This window comes from Seriola dumerili, unplaced genomic scaffold (genome assembly GCF_002260705.1).
Source record: "Seriola dumerili isolate Sdu_G_001 unplaced genomic scaffold, Sdu_1.0 BDQW01008603.1, whole genome shotgun sequence".
Classification (NCBI taxonomy): domain Eukaryota; kingdom Metazoa; phylum Chordata; class Actinopteri; order Carangiformes; family Carangidae; genus Seriola; species Seriola dumerili.
The window spans coordinates 219,929-234,015 of NW_019182858.1; the positions used below are offsets into that span (position 1 = coordinate 219,929).

The following is a 14,087-nucleotide window of genomic DNA, read 5'->3' on the forward strand; positions in this document are numbered from 1 at the left end:
TGTCTCTGAGGTGTGGCTGCACCTCTGATCCCTGCGCATACTCATATGATGAAACAGAGTATCTATCACACCTATCCACCCTGGAAAATTTAATTATACTCTTCTGCAGTTTCTTAGTTAGTTTGTACAGTTTCCTTCATACTATGGGTAATAATTCAATATTACTGTCTATTGTCTTTCAGTAGAATCATATTGATGATATAATATGATATGATATATCATTTTGCTAAATCCTGTTGTCTTAAGTAGCAACATCACTTCAAATAGTAATCATAAAATGAGAAGCTGCAGCTTTTGTTTTATATCTGAAGAGTTTCGTCTGATGTGAATTACTGCAAATGTGGTTTTGCATGGTTTCATATGGTAACATATATCTCACCCAGACCAATTTCACAGTAACGGCTGAATTCATATATTCATATTAAGGCAAACTTGTAATTGAGGATTTGGAGTTATTGATGAAAAATCTGCATTTGTGCTGAACTGATCGGTGCTAAACTCTCAATAAAAGACATATAAATTATATGAGAATGCAGGTTCAAATCCTGTGATTTGCACATAATCCCTTAAATTCAAGAGTGAGTTGTACTTTTAAATGTCTGATGCATTAATGTCTGATTAATTTTAATATTAACATGTTGTGTGTTTACATTAAAACTGACCCAGCAAGTGGTGTTAAGAACAAACTACCCAATAGATTATAATCTTAAATTCAAATTTGCATCCATTACCAATTATTTACCTGATAAATATTTACCAGAAATGTTGTCAGGTTGTCAAGTAAGAAGCAGCCTACAATATTTCCCACTGAAATATAGTGTTGATTACAAGTCAAAATTTGAGTAACAAAGAAAAACAGGGAGAGAAAGAAGGAGATAGGAGAGAAACTTTAAATATAAAACTTAGTATTTTAGGTTGTTATATGCCCTATGAATTGATTTACCTAGTTGTGGTAGATCATCCTGCAAATGGCTTAAAAGACTCAGAAGACGGTTATCAGCTGACGCCCAAACCAAACAACAGAAAACCAGCAAAGCTCTGACCTCTGATGTCCATGTCACTTCCTTGTTCCGCTCACCTGTTACACCTGTGTTACAGCGCTGCGCTGTAGACTATAGGTGCGACTCCTTCCCAGCCGGTGCACCTGTTGTGTTAATGTGCCATGTCGAAGGAGCTCGTAACGTGCGAGTTAATATGCTCACCTACATCGAGTGAACAAGGGGGTACTTTGAAAAGCAAGGGGATGGATTGTGAGCAGCCTATTTTCTCGGTATTGAGCGGCGGTGTGAAGATGGAGGTGGGGGGGAAGTCCTGTGACGGTGGCGGTGGTGGAGCGGCCTCACCGGCTGCGACCATCTCTGACACCGAGTCCGGGATCTTTTCCGGTGAATGTGAACTCTGTGTGGAGCACGAGTCTGAGCTGGACTGGTTCTGTGCCACCGAGCAGAAACTCATCTGCTCTCACTGCGCCATCGTGGGCTCCTGCCACGGACACACTGTGACCCCTCTGGCCACCAGAGTTACCACAGTCAGGGTAAGTGTGTCGAGCAGCTCGTACAGGCTACTGTATGTGTAATCATAAAGTTATTTCTCTTTGATATTGTAGCCCATTGATTTTGCTGTGGCACATTATTGGTTGTTTGTACGAGGTATATTTGTTTTGTTTACTGAGGGCACCTGTAGGGTTAAAAAATAGCCCAGGAAGGTTACTTTCACTTTATGTTAGTGGGGTTGGTTTCTAACTAGCTCATAAGACTCATAATTTACTATTATTATTGATTTTATCATGTATTTCACCGTTTAAATAATCTAGTTTCCTTGAAAAGAGATTGGCTATTTCTTTTTGGGAGATTTTTCATGCCAAACATGAGAAAATGTTTTCAGCCAGTCATGTGTCAAGGACAGCAGCAGGTATGAAGCCACGAGGACTGACTGATAGCATGCAGAAATAGTGTTCACATTATTTGACTGATTGTAATAAGTGTGTACTTAATCAACTTAATCATTCTGTCTTGGGTGTGTCACTTTTTACGTATGGTTTTCCTCTATGATTCCTCTGCATGGAATTTAAAAAGACAGGATTTTCTTGTTGTGTCTCCAGCTGGTGATGTTCAGGCATTGTGATGTGCTTGTTTAAATCAAAAACTGCAGTGTGTGTGTGTGTGTGTGTGTGTGTGTGTGTGTGTGTGTGTGTGTGTTTTCACCAGAACCAACTGGTGGATGTGTGTGAGAAAATGCAACTGAAGGCGCTGAGGATTGAAAGGTTTATTGACCAGACGCTGACAACCAAGGAGCAAAAGCTTCAGGTGAGAAATACCTCTGTTCCCCACCCACTCAGCCACACACTTAATAATCACATAGACACAGTTCCAAACATAATAATGTTACACATTGCTCAGTGGTGCCCACACTGTGTCATGAGTTCAGTGTTTTGACATTGGTTGGCTCGCGGACATATGTGGAGTTTGTGTGTGGGGATACTCTCCCCTATAACAAGTCTCTTTGCATTAAGGCTGCAACTAAGGGTTATTTTCATTATCAATCAATCTTCTGACTGCTTCTTTTGATTATTCAAGGTGGTGTCTTCAAATGAGTTTTTTTTCTCTGACCAACTGTTCCAAAATACAAAGATATTCAGTTTACATTGATACACTTAAATAGCTGGAACCAGTGAATCTTTGGCATTTTTGCCTAATAAATAACTTAATCGATTCATCCGTTATTGGACTAATCGTTTCAGCATTGGAATACCTTCATATTTCTTTATGTGATTCAATATGTGAATACTTGGTGCAGCATAAAATATCAATATACTGAGCATGCAGCTTAAGTCTAAATTCTTCTGAATATTAGGTGGATGGTATGGCTGTGTCTTTTTCTCAATTCACTTACTCCCTAACAATCATAATGACATATAATTATTGACACATAAATTATCTTAGAACAAATTTCCTATAATGAGGTATTTCGTCGTTGTAAATGGTTGAGTAAGATAAAAATAGAATTTGTTCTCTTACCTTGAAGTTAAGTTTCTGTTAGCTGATTCAGTCATTTTCTCACCACCAGGCAACAAAGCAAAGGTCGCAGAAAAGCTCCTCATTCCCTGCACCCATATTTATTAACCTCTCTTGACATAATGGGTCCACAGTGGTCACAGACACAGGTCCTTCATGTGCAGTTTTACAAGTAACAGAGAAAACCAGACCTTGGGCAAACGTCAAGAACATTGTAGAAAGAAAACAGATGATATCAAGTCACCAAAGCCAATATGTCTCAATATAAAACAAACTTACTTGACATCGTGGAAACGATTTTGTTGGTCAAAAGCCTTGTGAGTGAATCTTTTTAACTTTCTGTGAATTTGCCAAGTGTTTGTTTGGCTGCTTACGAGCAACAGAACCTTGGGCAGGGACACTGTTTGACCAACTTGTACCTGAAGGTTTGATTTAAGGGAGGCCTGAATCATTTGTGGGCCACACAACTCATATGGGGAACTGTAGCTTTAGAAAATATGATTCCCTCTCCAACTAGGAACTCTGACTTTGAGAGCCATTGTGCAAAAGTTATTCACTTGTTCTGCTCAAATTGGACTCACATGGATGCTCATAAATTCAGAAAGTGTTTTGGTGACTTAAAACTTTTGACTATAGTGATAATTATACAGTAATCCTTGACTGTACAATTAAATTCAAAATCCACACAATCTAAGGGGTTCATCTTTTCAGATGAAACAGTCAAGTAAAAATCACCCTTGCTTGAGATGCTAATGCAAAGCTAAGTACATGGTCATACGTGCTGCTTTGTACCAAGGGTTCACAGGATAAAGGTCTCTAATGTCTCTCGACTGTACTATATATTCTTCTCCCCTGTCTCTTGCTGTAGGCAGCGGCGAGGAGGGCGAGGGAGACGGTGCTGGCTCAGGTCAGCGCGGCGCGTGAAGCCCTGGAGGAGGAGGAGCAGCGTCTCTTAGAGGAGGTGCACAGAGAGGAGGAGCGGGTGGAGCAGTGTCTCCTCACCCAGAGAGCCCACTGGAGCCAGGCTTTGGCGAGTCTTTCACAAACACGCTCGCGTCTGGTGCACACGCTGACGCACACTCCAGATGCACAGCTGGTGGTGAGAGAACCGGGGGCAGTTGTGGCAAGAAGGGAGGGAGGTTCAGTGATGACTTGGAATCATTGTGGGAAGATTTTTCTGAAGAATAGAGGAAGTTGTGCTCAAATATCAGTGTCTTCATAATGGTCATAAATTACTGCGCTATCTTACTGCCCAGGAGAGTAATTGGTTGTTTCCTGTCTCATCTTTCAGACTAGTGTCCAGGACATAGCTGAAAGGTAATCTATTCTCACATGACATGCTTGTGAATTTTATATATATATATATTTTTCCTTGCTCAGGAGATACCAGAGGAGTAATATCTCTTCTCTCTGTGTGTGTTTGTGTCAGGGTGGAGGAGGCAGAGGGGGTCGGGGAGCCCTGTGATACGGAGCAGCTCAACCTGAACCCGGGCTGCAGTGACAGCAAGCTGCTGAGAGGTCTGTGGGCCACTGCAGTGCTGCTCGGGCCAAACGGTTAGTAGATTTTTATTCAACTGTAAATCATCCTGGAGCTTGATGCAAACACGACAGATCCAGCGGGAGCATAAAAGGTTATTACATGCACTGGTGAAGTGATGAAAATCCAGAAAATGGGAGATTTTCAAACCAAAAGCAGGGAGTGAGGAGGAGTGCTTATTTTCTACATTCTGATCGCTTTTTGGGTTTGTGATAAGAAAAGTAATAGTAATTTTAAAAAAAAGGAGTAACTGCATCATTTTGCTTTATTTCAACCTCTTTGATCCTCTTTGAATTTTAATTTCATCATCACACATATACTGGTGCTTGCATTGGAGACACATGTGCAGATACCTTGCCTTCAGTACTGTCGTTGACAGTTGTTGACTTGTTGTAATTTGGAAATACTGTAAATTGCACATAACACACATGTATCTGGCGAGTCTAAATTTTGTCCTGATGTATTTTTGCTTTAGAGTTGGAAGCAGCAGTAGTGATACTACAGAGTAGGGCCTGGATGTCTTCGTGGTTCCGTTTTAAAAAATGAAGGGAGCTGATTTTAAAACTGATCTAAACATTGGAGAAAATTGAGAGAAATTACACCATAGAAGATTTGAAAGAGGGTGGCACAAAAATCAAGGGTCTCTCATTGAAATCTGGATGAAGGACAAGCATGATAAAAGAAGCTGGATGTCTTCATCTTGACATCTTTGTTTGTGGTGGTTTACAGTACTCAGAACATTTCATTATGGTAAAGAATTTTCAAAATGCCAGATATGATGTCTGCCTATAGTAATGCAGCAGTTTGTGACATCCTCTTCATCTTGGTCATTCTGCCCACAGCCTATGGATCGCCTTATTTAAAGTTTGACGAGCGCACTCTGAGTCCTCTGCTGTCCCTGTCTGACGACTTCTGCACTTTGACCTTCCTCTACAAAAAAGTCCGCAAGTCCCCTCCCTACGACCCAGCACGATTCGACTGTTGGCCCAACGCGCTGGGTTCACTGTCTATGTCCTCCGGCACCAACAGCTGGGTGGTGGATGTAGGCCAGAGCGGTGCCTTTAAGGTCGGGGTCTGCTATGCCTCTCTGGAACGCAAAGGCTCAGGGAATGAGGCGCGGCTGGGCTACAACACTCAGTCCTGGGTGTTGTCTCACTATGATGGGGACTACTCCTTTGTCCATGCAGGGAAGAAGGTGCCTCTGCAGGTGGTGAGGACACCCAAGAAGATCGGCCTGCTGCTGGACTGGCCGAGTCAGACACTGCTGTTTTACGAGCCAGACTCTGGTGCCGTGCTGTACTCTGTCACGCAACACTTTAGTGCCCCGCTGCTGCCGGCGTGTGCTGTGACTGACCGCAGTATCACCATACTGCACTGACAGGCAGTCCACACAGCCAAAAGCTAAATTACCTTAAACATGTGAAGAAATGCAAGGGAGAGACTTTCTCTAATGCAAATATGACCAGCAGTTAAACATCGTCCATCTGTGCAATAATGAAAACTCCAGACACAGCATCAGTTTACTCTATTTACTGTGGTAGCTGGTTCTTTTTTTTTTTACTGTTTTTAATGATCTAAAATTCATTATCTGTTGAGCATATTACACAGTAGTTGTGCTATTTTGACTGACAATGATTGTTTTTATGGAGTTTGTGTTTGTTTTAATATGATTGTTTGTATAATTAGTTTGATCTGTGTGATGAAGCTTCTCCAAGAATTGTTATAGAAAGTATTAATTACACTGGTCGATCCAGGACTATTGTAAATCTTATGTGGCAAATACTTAGTAAAACAATTATTATGAGTTGACTGTTTTATTTCAAAAGCACAATTATTTTGTAATTTTTCCCTGCAATAATACAAAAACACAAAACTGTAACTGTCATTTCAATTTCTTCTTATTTTTATATTTGGGGCAGCTTATACGCCCAACTGCTCCAGTGGGCAACAACTAGGGAGCTTGCAGATGTAAATGAGTGTGAACAGGATGTTCCTAAAAAAAACCATTTTGAGTCCATATTTGACAAAGAATCATTTTAGGAAATGAGGTCATAATATAAATTTTGGGGGAGAAACAGATTTCTACACCGCTGCTATTTCTCAGTAGTTTATGCATGAACCCACTAGAGGGCAGCAATGTCAAATGAAGCCTTGAACAGTGCTGCTCTTGAATATGCATCATGTCAGATCAGTGAAGTAATCGAGTGAAAATGTAATTCCAGGACCAATCGAAAGTTCAGGGTACTGACTACAATATGAGAAAAACTCAGCAAACCCTTAAACTGAGCACATGTGTGGTACCTGCTGAATGAATGTGCGTGTGATTTTAAATAACAAAATGACATATTTGATATCAGTAGGAGACAGAGGCTGGATATACTTCTATTTGATTTAGGCACAAATTAAAGTGACTTTGTTCCTCTCATACCAGATTAAACACGTGAGAAGAGGGTAGTAGAGGGTGAGGCAAAACTGAGGGGAAATTAAAAACTATGCAGTAGTGGCTTCACCGGCTCATAATCAGTGTTATTTTATATGCAAATAACATATTGTTTGTAGCCATTAACCATAAAGTACACTGCATCCCCTTTATAACACCTGCCTTCTTTGTATATCAGCATTTTAAACCAGTGAACTACAGCTTCGGGATGGACATGTTTAATCAAGACTTCCAGTGTAGCAATGTACAGTGGGCTTCGCAATCAGATGGGGTGTAACACTGTAATAGCCCATTTATTCTGACTCTGCTATTTCAACAGTCTATTTAGAAACCTACTGTGACGGTGATTCAGATTTGAATCTAGTATGGATTAGGCTTGGTTGCACATGTCCCAACAGCTCTCTCATTATTAACTATTTTCAGTTGAGCTGACAATAGGTGTAGTGCTGCCAGAGAACTGTTTTTTTTTCTCCAAGTGGAAATAATAGAATATTCACCCTTTGCATAATCCTGTTGAAATTCATAAACATCTTTAAAGCGCTTGAGGATCCAATCATCACCAAAGTGAAGGTCATGCAAGAGACACAAACCCATCAAAGAAATGACTAGAAATGTTACTACTAATTGTCTGCTCCAGGGTGTAATAACATAGGTGAAAATACAGGTGCAATATTAACTCTGGCAAAGGATGGTGTGCAGTGTGTGCATGTGAAAGTGAGCGTTAGACAGGAGGGCAGAGTACCATTGGGTAATAAACTTTGCGTCAATAAAGCCATGATAGGGCTCCATTGTTTTGTAAGGTTGGGTTTTGGAGCCTTAATGAATATGTAACTAGCTCCATCTGATAACGATGCCATACTTTTTGGATTCATATATTATATATGTGGGAGGGTCTGGTTGCAGCCATCTAATGGTTATACGCTTCAAGGCTACTGTATATATTTAAAATGTATTCCAACAGGATTTTACTCCTTTATTTGGCATAAAACACATCCTCGTAGGGGTTAATATTTCACATTACTACAAAGCAATAATATGAGTACAATCAAGAATTACCTTTGTGCATTGTGTCCACTCTAAGAAAATTGAAATGTTGCTTTTTTGACACTGAATGTGTTCATCATAAACTCCTGTTGACCAATGTACACGATTTGCAGACACAGTGAGTCAAATGATAACAGAAGCGGATGCATCTGCTCCTTTCCCAACTATTAGTGTTTGTACAACTGCAGGTGCACTTTATACTATTTCTCAATAATTTACAACTGTATGAAATTAGAAGATTTTTAGCCTTAAAACATAAACACATCCGCTTTCACACACAAGGAACAAGCCAAAGTGTGCCAAGTGTGAAATTTCCCCATTTCCTCAGTAGTTAATATCAAAAATTCCACTGTCACACTTGAAATATTTATGGTTCCTCCACAATTAAAAGTCTTTTGTCTGATGATTCCTGAACGAGTTGATCTTTCTCAGGTGCTCCTCTTGTTGGATGCACTGAGTATGACAGGAGGTGGTTCGATGTTGAGCTCTTGTCGGAGGTCTTCGAGGTTCTGCTCCCATCGCCTCTCGTAGAAGATGCTGAGGACACAGCGGGCCCGCCGCCCATTCTGCAGAGCCCAGGGCCCCAAAGATGTGAACAGTGACTGTAAACGGCTGAAAGATGATGAAACAAGAGCGGAAAATTTGAACATGATGCAACAGTGAAGAGGAAACTTGCCACAATTCATCTATTTTATATTTTATTTAAACATGCTACAGCCCACTTCCCTGGAAAGAGGGAAGTTCACAGTTGTGGAATGAGGAAGGATAAATGATTTGCAGGTAAAGACACAGTTTATAGGTATTTGTTCATCATAATGGGGCACTGTTGTTCAGCCTTTACGTTGGCAGCGGAGGAAGTCACAGAGCCAGATTGATGTCTGTGTAAAATGGAGAGCTGCCATGGCAGGACAGACACAGACGCTGCCAGCACTGCAACACTGCAACACTCCATCGACCTGGGCTTTATGGCAGAGTGGCCAGACTGAAGCCTCTCCTCAGTGAAAGTTTTCAGATTAGCACCAAAAGGTCTCAGTTCTACATGTCGTGTTTGGAGGAGACCAAACATGACACTTAGAATTGGTTGTTCTTAAATACGTAAATAATTTTGGATTTTGACTTGTTCAGACAAAAAAAGATGATGGAAAATGTCAGTTTGGCCTTTGGGAATTTTTTTTTTTTTAGAATAAACTGTTAATTAACTACGTGAGAAAATAAATGGAAAGTTAATTGGCTTTGAAAACAAATATTAGTTACATCCCTAGGCCAAAGCTTTGAGCTCTACTGTTTGCTGTGACTGTAGGGCAAATGTTGAGTGTGAACACAATGAGTCTATCAGACGTCCTTTAATGTGTGTTATGACACCTGGACCGTAAGGCTGCCAGCATCCTTCAGCAAAAATACTTATGTGACGGTTGAATAGTTTTGGAAACCCCCTTCCATTCACACCTGGCCAGCTGTGCGTAGGTGGGACAGGGAACAAGGATTGAACTTTTCTCTCTAACTCTCTTTATTTCCTTCCTTTATTCACCTATTTCTGTCACTTTTCATGTGAACAACAGAATGCAACACTATGAATGAATAGTGAATGAATGAATGTCTGACACTGTCTGGAAATGTGCACTGTTATCATGGTTTTTAAACTGTATTTCCCCCACAGCCCAAAACCTGTAATTAACTCCACCTCTGATCATACTGCTACATGGTCTACTTAACACCTTGGTGGTCCAAATCTACGATTCCACACTGTTGGAAACACACAGATATTGTACCTTGCATTTAGCCGAAGTGGGCCCAACACAGCTCCAAGAGCACACATGGGAAGCCCCGTCTGAGCAGCTTCAAACCATTTTACTGCCACTTCACCTGAAAGCATCAGGCAGAGATGGAGAATGAGACCAACATGCCAATTATTTAAGTAAAAGAAAGAGCAAGAAATCAGTTAACAGTGCAGTGTGTCAAAACCAACCTCTGTTGTGAAACACTACTGCGAAAGTCTTTTTTCTCTTTTAGCAAATTCATTATAACGGTGACTCAATTCACTCGTATTTCATCTTCAAAAATGTTAATTCACTCAACATTGTGAAAGAAAGGCCTTTTGAAAGCAGGAGATTTGAAGGGACTGGCAAGGTTTTGTCTGCCATGTGCACAATAATTCTTGCTGAGCCTTAGCCATTTTATCAATAAGACATTATAGAAGATCAAAATTGCTTAGCTTGGATTGGTAGTTCCTATAAACAACACAATCTGACTGTAGATGCCAAATTTCTGCAGGACCACGATGGTTTAAAATACATTCGGGGTAGTTTTTTTGGTTACACAAAGCCTGACTTACCCAGCATGTTGGTGGGCATGCCCAGTAAGGTGTGTAACAAATCATGGACCTCTCTGTATCTCTGCATGACGTAAGCTAGCTCCTCATTATCCACAAACTTCACATCTGCCCTTGAGTCAGGCGTCACGTGCTGAGAGAAAAGGCAAGTCAATACGAAAGTGAATATGAAAGAGTAATGTTAACAGTGAAAAATCTGGGTATTTAACCTAATGAAATCTGTATCGTAAAATGTGAAAGTATCACATTTTCTTTATGGGGAGTTTCACAACACATCAGCGAACACTCACATTGTCCTCCAGAAAACGGAGGTATTCTCTCCCAAAAGAGCCGTCGGGCAGTGAGGCCATCTTGCTCAGATCAAGTGTAGACAGCCGGATCCTGGGCCTCTCTCTGCAATCACCAGTCAATATCCAAGCAAAACAAAAATAAAAAAAATCATAATTCAATCACAGTAGTGAAAATGCTTTTTAAAAGTGTTTAAATCAGAATGTTAGCAAATAGGGATACAATGCCTCACGTTAGGATAGTGTAGCCTTCAGGGTCATTTCTCATCCTGTCCCTGAGATTTATCAACGCTAGGTGTCCTGTCGTCTCTCCGAGCACTGCAACCATGTCTGTTAAGTGAATAGAGAGTCCCAGAGAATTAAATGTACAATAGAGAGATTTTCCAAGATGTGACCTTTTGTTGCTGCCAAACCTTTAGCTAAATAATTGATTTCCTCAAATAACATATCGTCTTAAAGATTCTCAAACTTGTGCAGTTTGTTTGAAAGTAGAGCTTGTGATATAGCCTAAATTTAGCCACATGCTTGATCTTAAGGGGCACTCGACTATTTTTTACATGAGTCACATCAGTTTACTCATTATGGAGAGTACCCCACAGTCTGTGAAACAGCTGGTAAATGTCATCTGCGTATCTGGAGGAGACTTTTTAAGTGTGAGAAATTGTCTGAAAATGTCAAGTGTGGTGATGTCATCAGAGTTATCTTAGTTCAGATCTGGAGACCACAAATGTTTATCAGGAAGCCTGCATTAGAAACAGGGGGCCGTGGAGTTTGAATGACCTGGGTGTTTAACAGGCAGACAGGGTCTAATGAAAAAGGGATTATAATCAAATAATCCAGCATTTTATGAGATCAACCAATACTATGCACTAGGAGTCAGGAGTAGGCATTTGAAGACACCTGTGGTCTCCAAGCTGAATGTCAGATGACAGGTGTTAGTGCTCTCTTCCTCCATGAGAGTTTCAGGGTAACTGAAATATAGTATGGCCTCATTTTGTATTTATTCTCATTTCTGTTTCCAAGAGTGACATTGGTCTCGAGAGAATAAAATCAGAACATGAGAAAAAAACTTTTAGTACAGTCCCTGTTGGTATCACTTGATGATGAAGCTGATGAAACATTCTTTCAAGTTCCAGTAACTGTTGGAGGCATGCCAGGATTACAAACTTTCTGAGACACAGAAGTATCAGTTGTAGACTGGCAAACTGAGGTTTTCAGCAACATGCCAATGAAAACAAAGTGTGCCATGTGGCACACTTTGTTTTCATTCCTACTTGTCCTGTGTGTTGTTCTTAATTTAGAGCACATCTTAAAACACAATATCTGTAATGAAAATTTTCATTTTCCTGACACCTAATTTAGTCATGATGGCCTGTTGAAGTCTCAAAAAGTTGTACAGCAGTTTGGTGAACTTAGCTTGAAGGGTTCATTCTTGACTTTGGAAATAGCAGCTTGGCTAAAAATTCTCAACACAAGTTCACATACTTGGCTTTTTCAGTACTTTAAGCCACATTTTGTGGCACTTCATCAGCAAACTCCTTCTACTAAGAATGGAAAAGAAGAAAGAGAGAAAAAGAACTAGTCTGGCGCATACCTCTGCGAAACAATCCAACAAATCTGTTAAGCTATTATAATTGAATAATAAAAGGAAAAGGGAAGTGGTCTGAGACACTCATTGGCATGTCGCGACCACAACTGTAATTGTTGTAATTTTAGTGGTTGCATGTTGAATGAAATACTGATGTAAGCATTTTTGAATGTTGCTGGTGCCATGTGCACTGTTACTTTCTATTAATAAAAAGTACAACTCTTTTGTGTAATAAAGAGTCAGCATTCTCTTCCACCAAATTTGGATCTGGATCCGCACCAAATTGACCAAAATCATAGATCTCAACACCATAAATATGTCTGATTTTTTTACATCAAGATCCATACGTCCTGAGAAATTTTTAAAAAAAATACGGGAAAATGCCCTGTCGCTCAATGTTGAAAGTGATAAAAAAATTGCTGGATCCTAATCAAATTTTAATGGGTTCTTGCCTGGCCAATGCTCCATGCCTCCACCAAGTTTGGTGCAAATCGGTTTTGTACTATTCTGCTGACAGGCACAGGTGAAAACATAACCTTGTTGGCAAAGTGGATCTTGAAATAAAACTTGAATTAGTTTATATAAGTCTTACCGCTTTTAATTAAAGTGATGACCTTCATAATTTTGACTTGACTGCAACTTTTCTGTAGCAACACCATCAGGAGAGCTGTGTCCACATGCATACATAGTGACTATACATTATCTGTGACTGTGCTTTACTGCCATACTTTTCTGTCCTTAAGGAGGCTTTTTTTCCTTTTAAAGTTACTTTTTCCTTAATTTGATAGTAATACAGACAGGGAATGCAGGAAATTGGTGGGGGATGGGGTGTGACAAGCAACAAAGGTCCTTAGCCAGAGTTGCCCCATGGCATTTTTTTGTAAAAAGGAAGGAAGGGATGTTGGGGAAAAAAGAAAGACAAACAATAACAGAGAATGAAGCCCAGACATCATGCTAGTGATGTGAGTGTCTCACCATGTCTGTAGGGGTCCCGCAGTGCAGCCACACCTGACCCAACGGCCAACAGGGCTCTCTGGATAGGGGTGGTGGGGATGTGTCCGGGATACAACCCATTATAGCAGGTGTCTGTAAATTCACTGCTGCTACTGTGCAGCTGCTGGACACGCACTGCTGAGGCACAGGTGGAGCAACATTAGAGAGATTTACGCTCCTGGACCGAGACAGTGTCATAATGCATAACAACATTTAAACTATCTGATGATACAGGCTGTAGAGTACAAATGTGTATGCTTATGTTTTACAGAAAGAGGTCACAATGAATATTGACACTTAACGTGTGTATGGTATTCGGGCTGATACCTGTATATGATATTTTATCGCAAAAATTTGAAATTAATTAGTTAATTTGTAATTCTCCTTAGTTATTGTTTACACACCCAGATAAGTTCATTCATACAAAATAATATAACGCTAACTCATTTCAACACAGTGCTCTGAGCTAACTAATAACATAGCTAAAGAGTGTGCCGTGGAGCCAGTTCAAGCTTTCTCTAGTATGTTATGCTAGCAGCTAGGTTTGAAATTCGTTTCTTTTAAATTCGAACAGCTAAGACATCTTGGTTTATAAAAAAATGCATATTATTGTTTTTGTCAAATAACGCAGACTAAACATATGGAAACTCGTACCTTTGGAGATCAAAACGCATTGTTGCTGATTTAACCATTGCAAAGGCTTACGAATCCACGGCCACATTGTGAACGCTACTGCGCATGCGCTTTGGAACGGTGTACTACTTTTCGACTCCGGGGCAGCACTGATATAGGGGCGGGGTTGGCTAGTTTTTTCTGAAAGTTATGTTTAGTTGCAAGACAAAGTGACTCCGTTCT

General features: G+C 40.3%; 2 protein-coding genes across 3 annotated transcripts; one reads left to right on the forward strand and one right to left on the reverse strand.

Moving 5' to 3' along the window:
* The first annotated feature begins 1,097 nt into the window (after nucleotides 1-1,097).
* On the forward strand, nucleotides 1,098-7,060 carry bspry (B-box and SPRY domain containing). The gene is made up of 6 exons (XM_022770004.1): nucleotides 1,098-1,534; nucleotides 2,208-2,306; nucleotides 3,883-4,113; nucleotides 4,306-4,331; nucleotides 4,444-4,568; nucleotides 5,394-7,060. The coding sequence occupies exons 1-6, from the start codon at nucleotides 1,163-1,165 to the stop codon at nucleotides 5,927-5,929; spliced, it is 1,389 nt and encodes a 462-aa protein (XP_022625725.1). The 5' UTR covers nucleotides 1,098-1,162; the 3' UTR covers nucleotides 5,930-7,060.
* An 890-nt stretch (nucleotides 7,061-7,950) lies between these two features.
* coq4 (coenzyme Q4) lies at nucleotides 7,951-14,030 on the reverse strand. Of its 2 annotated transcripts, none has more exons than XM_022769990.1 (7): nucleotides 13,887-14,030; nucleotides 13,215-13,367; nucleotides 10,885-10,981; nucleotides 10,655-10,757; nucleotides 10,368-10,497; nucleotides 9,805-9,898; nucleotides 7,951-8,647 (listed from the first exon to the last, which is right to left on the reverse strand). In XM_022769990.1, the coding sequence occupies exons 1-7, from the start codon at nucleotides 13,951-13,953 to the stop codon at nucleotides 8,464-8,466; spliced, it is 828 nt and encodes a 275-aa protein (XP_022625711.1). In that variant the 5' UTR covers nucleotides 13,954-14,030; the 3' UTR covers nucleotides 7,951-8,463. The 2 variants fall into 2 exon arrangements, with proteins under 2 accessions (XP_022625711.1, XP_022625710.1); XM_022769989.1 differs by having other exon boundaries at nucleotides 13,215-13,370.
* Between the last annotated feature and the right edge of the window lie 57 nt (nucleotides 14,031-14,087).

Coding starts and splice junctions, on each gene's coding strand:
- bspry (XM_022770004.1), top strand. CDS start 1,163: ATGTCGAAGGAGCTCGTAACGTGCGAGTTAATATGCTCACCTACATCG. Junction 1,535..2,207: donor CCAGAGTTACCACAGTCAGG/GTAAGTGTGTCG, acceptor TGTTTTCACCAG/AACCAACTGGTGGATGTGTG. Junction 2,307..3,882: donor CCAAGGAGCAAAAGCTTCAG/GTGAGAAATACC, acceptor CTCTTGCTGTAG/GCAGCGGCGAGGAGGGCGAG.
- coq4 (XM_022769989.1), bottom strand. CDS start 13,953: ATGTGGCCGTGGATTCGTAAGCCTTTGCAATGGTTAAATCAGCAACAA. Junction 13,371..13,886: donor ATGCGTTTTGATCTCCAAAG/GTACGAGTTTCC, acceptor CCTGTGCCTCAG/CAGTGCGTGTCCAGCAGCTG. Junction 10,982..13,214: donor GCGGGACCCCTACAGACATG/GTGAGACACTCA, acceptor TTCACTTAACAG/ACATGGTTGCAGTGCTCGGA.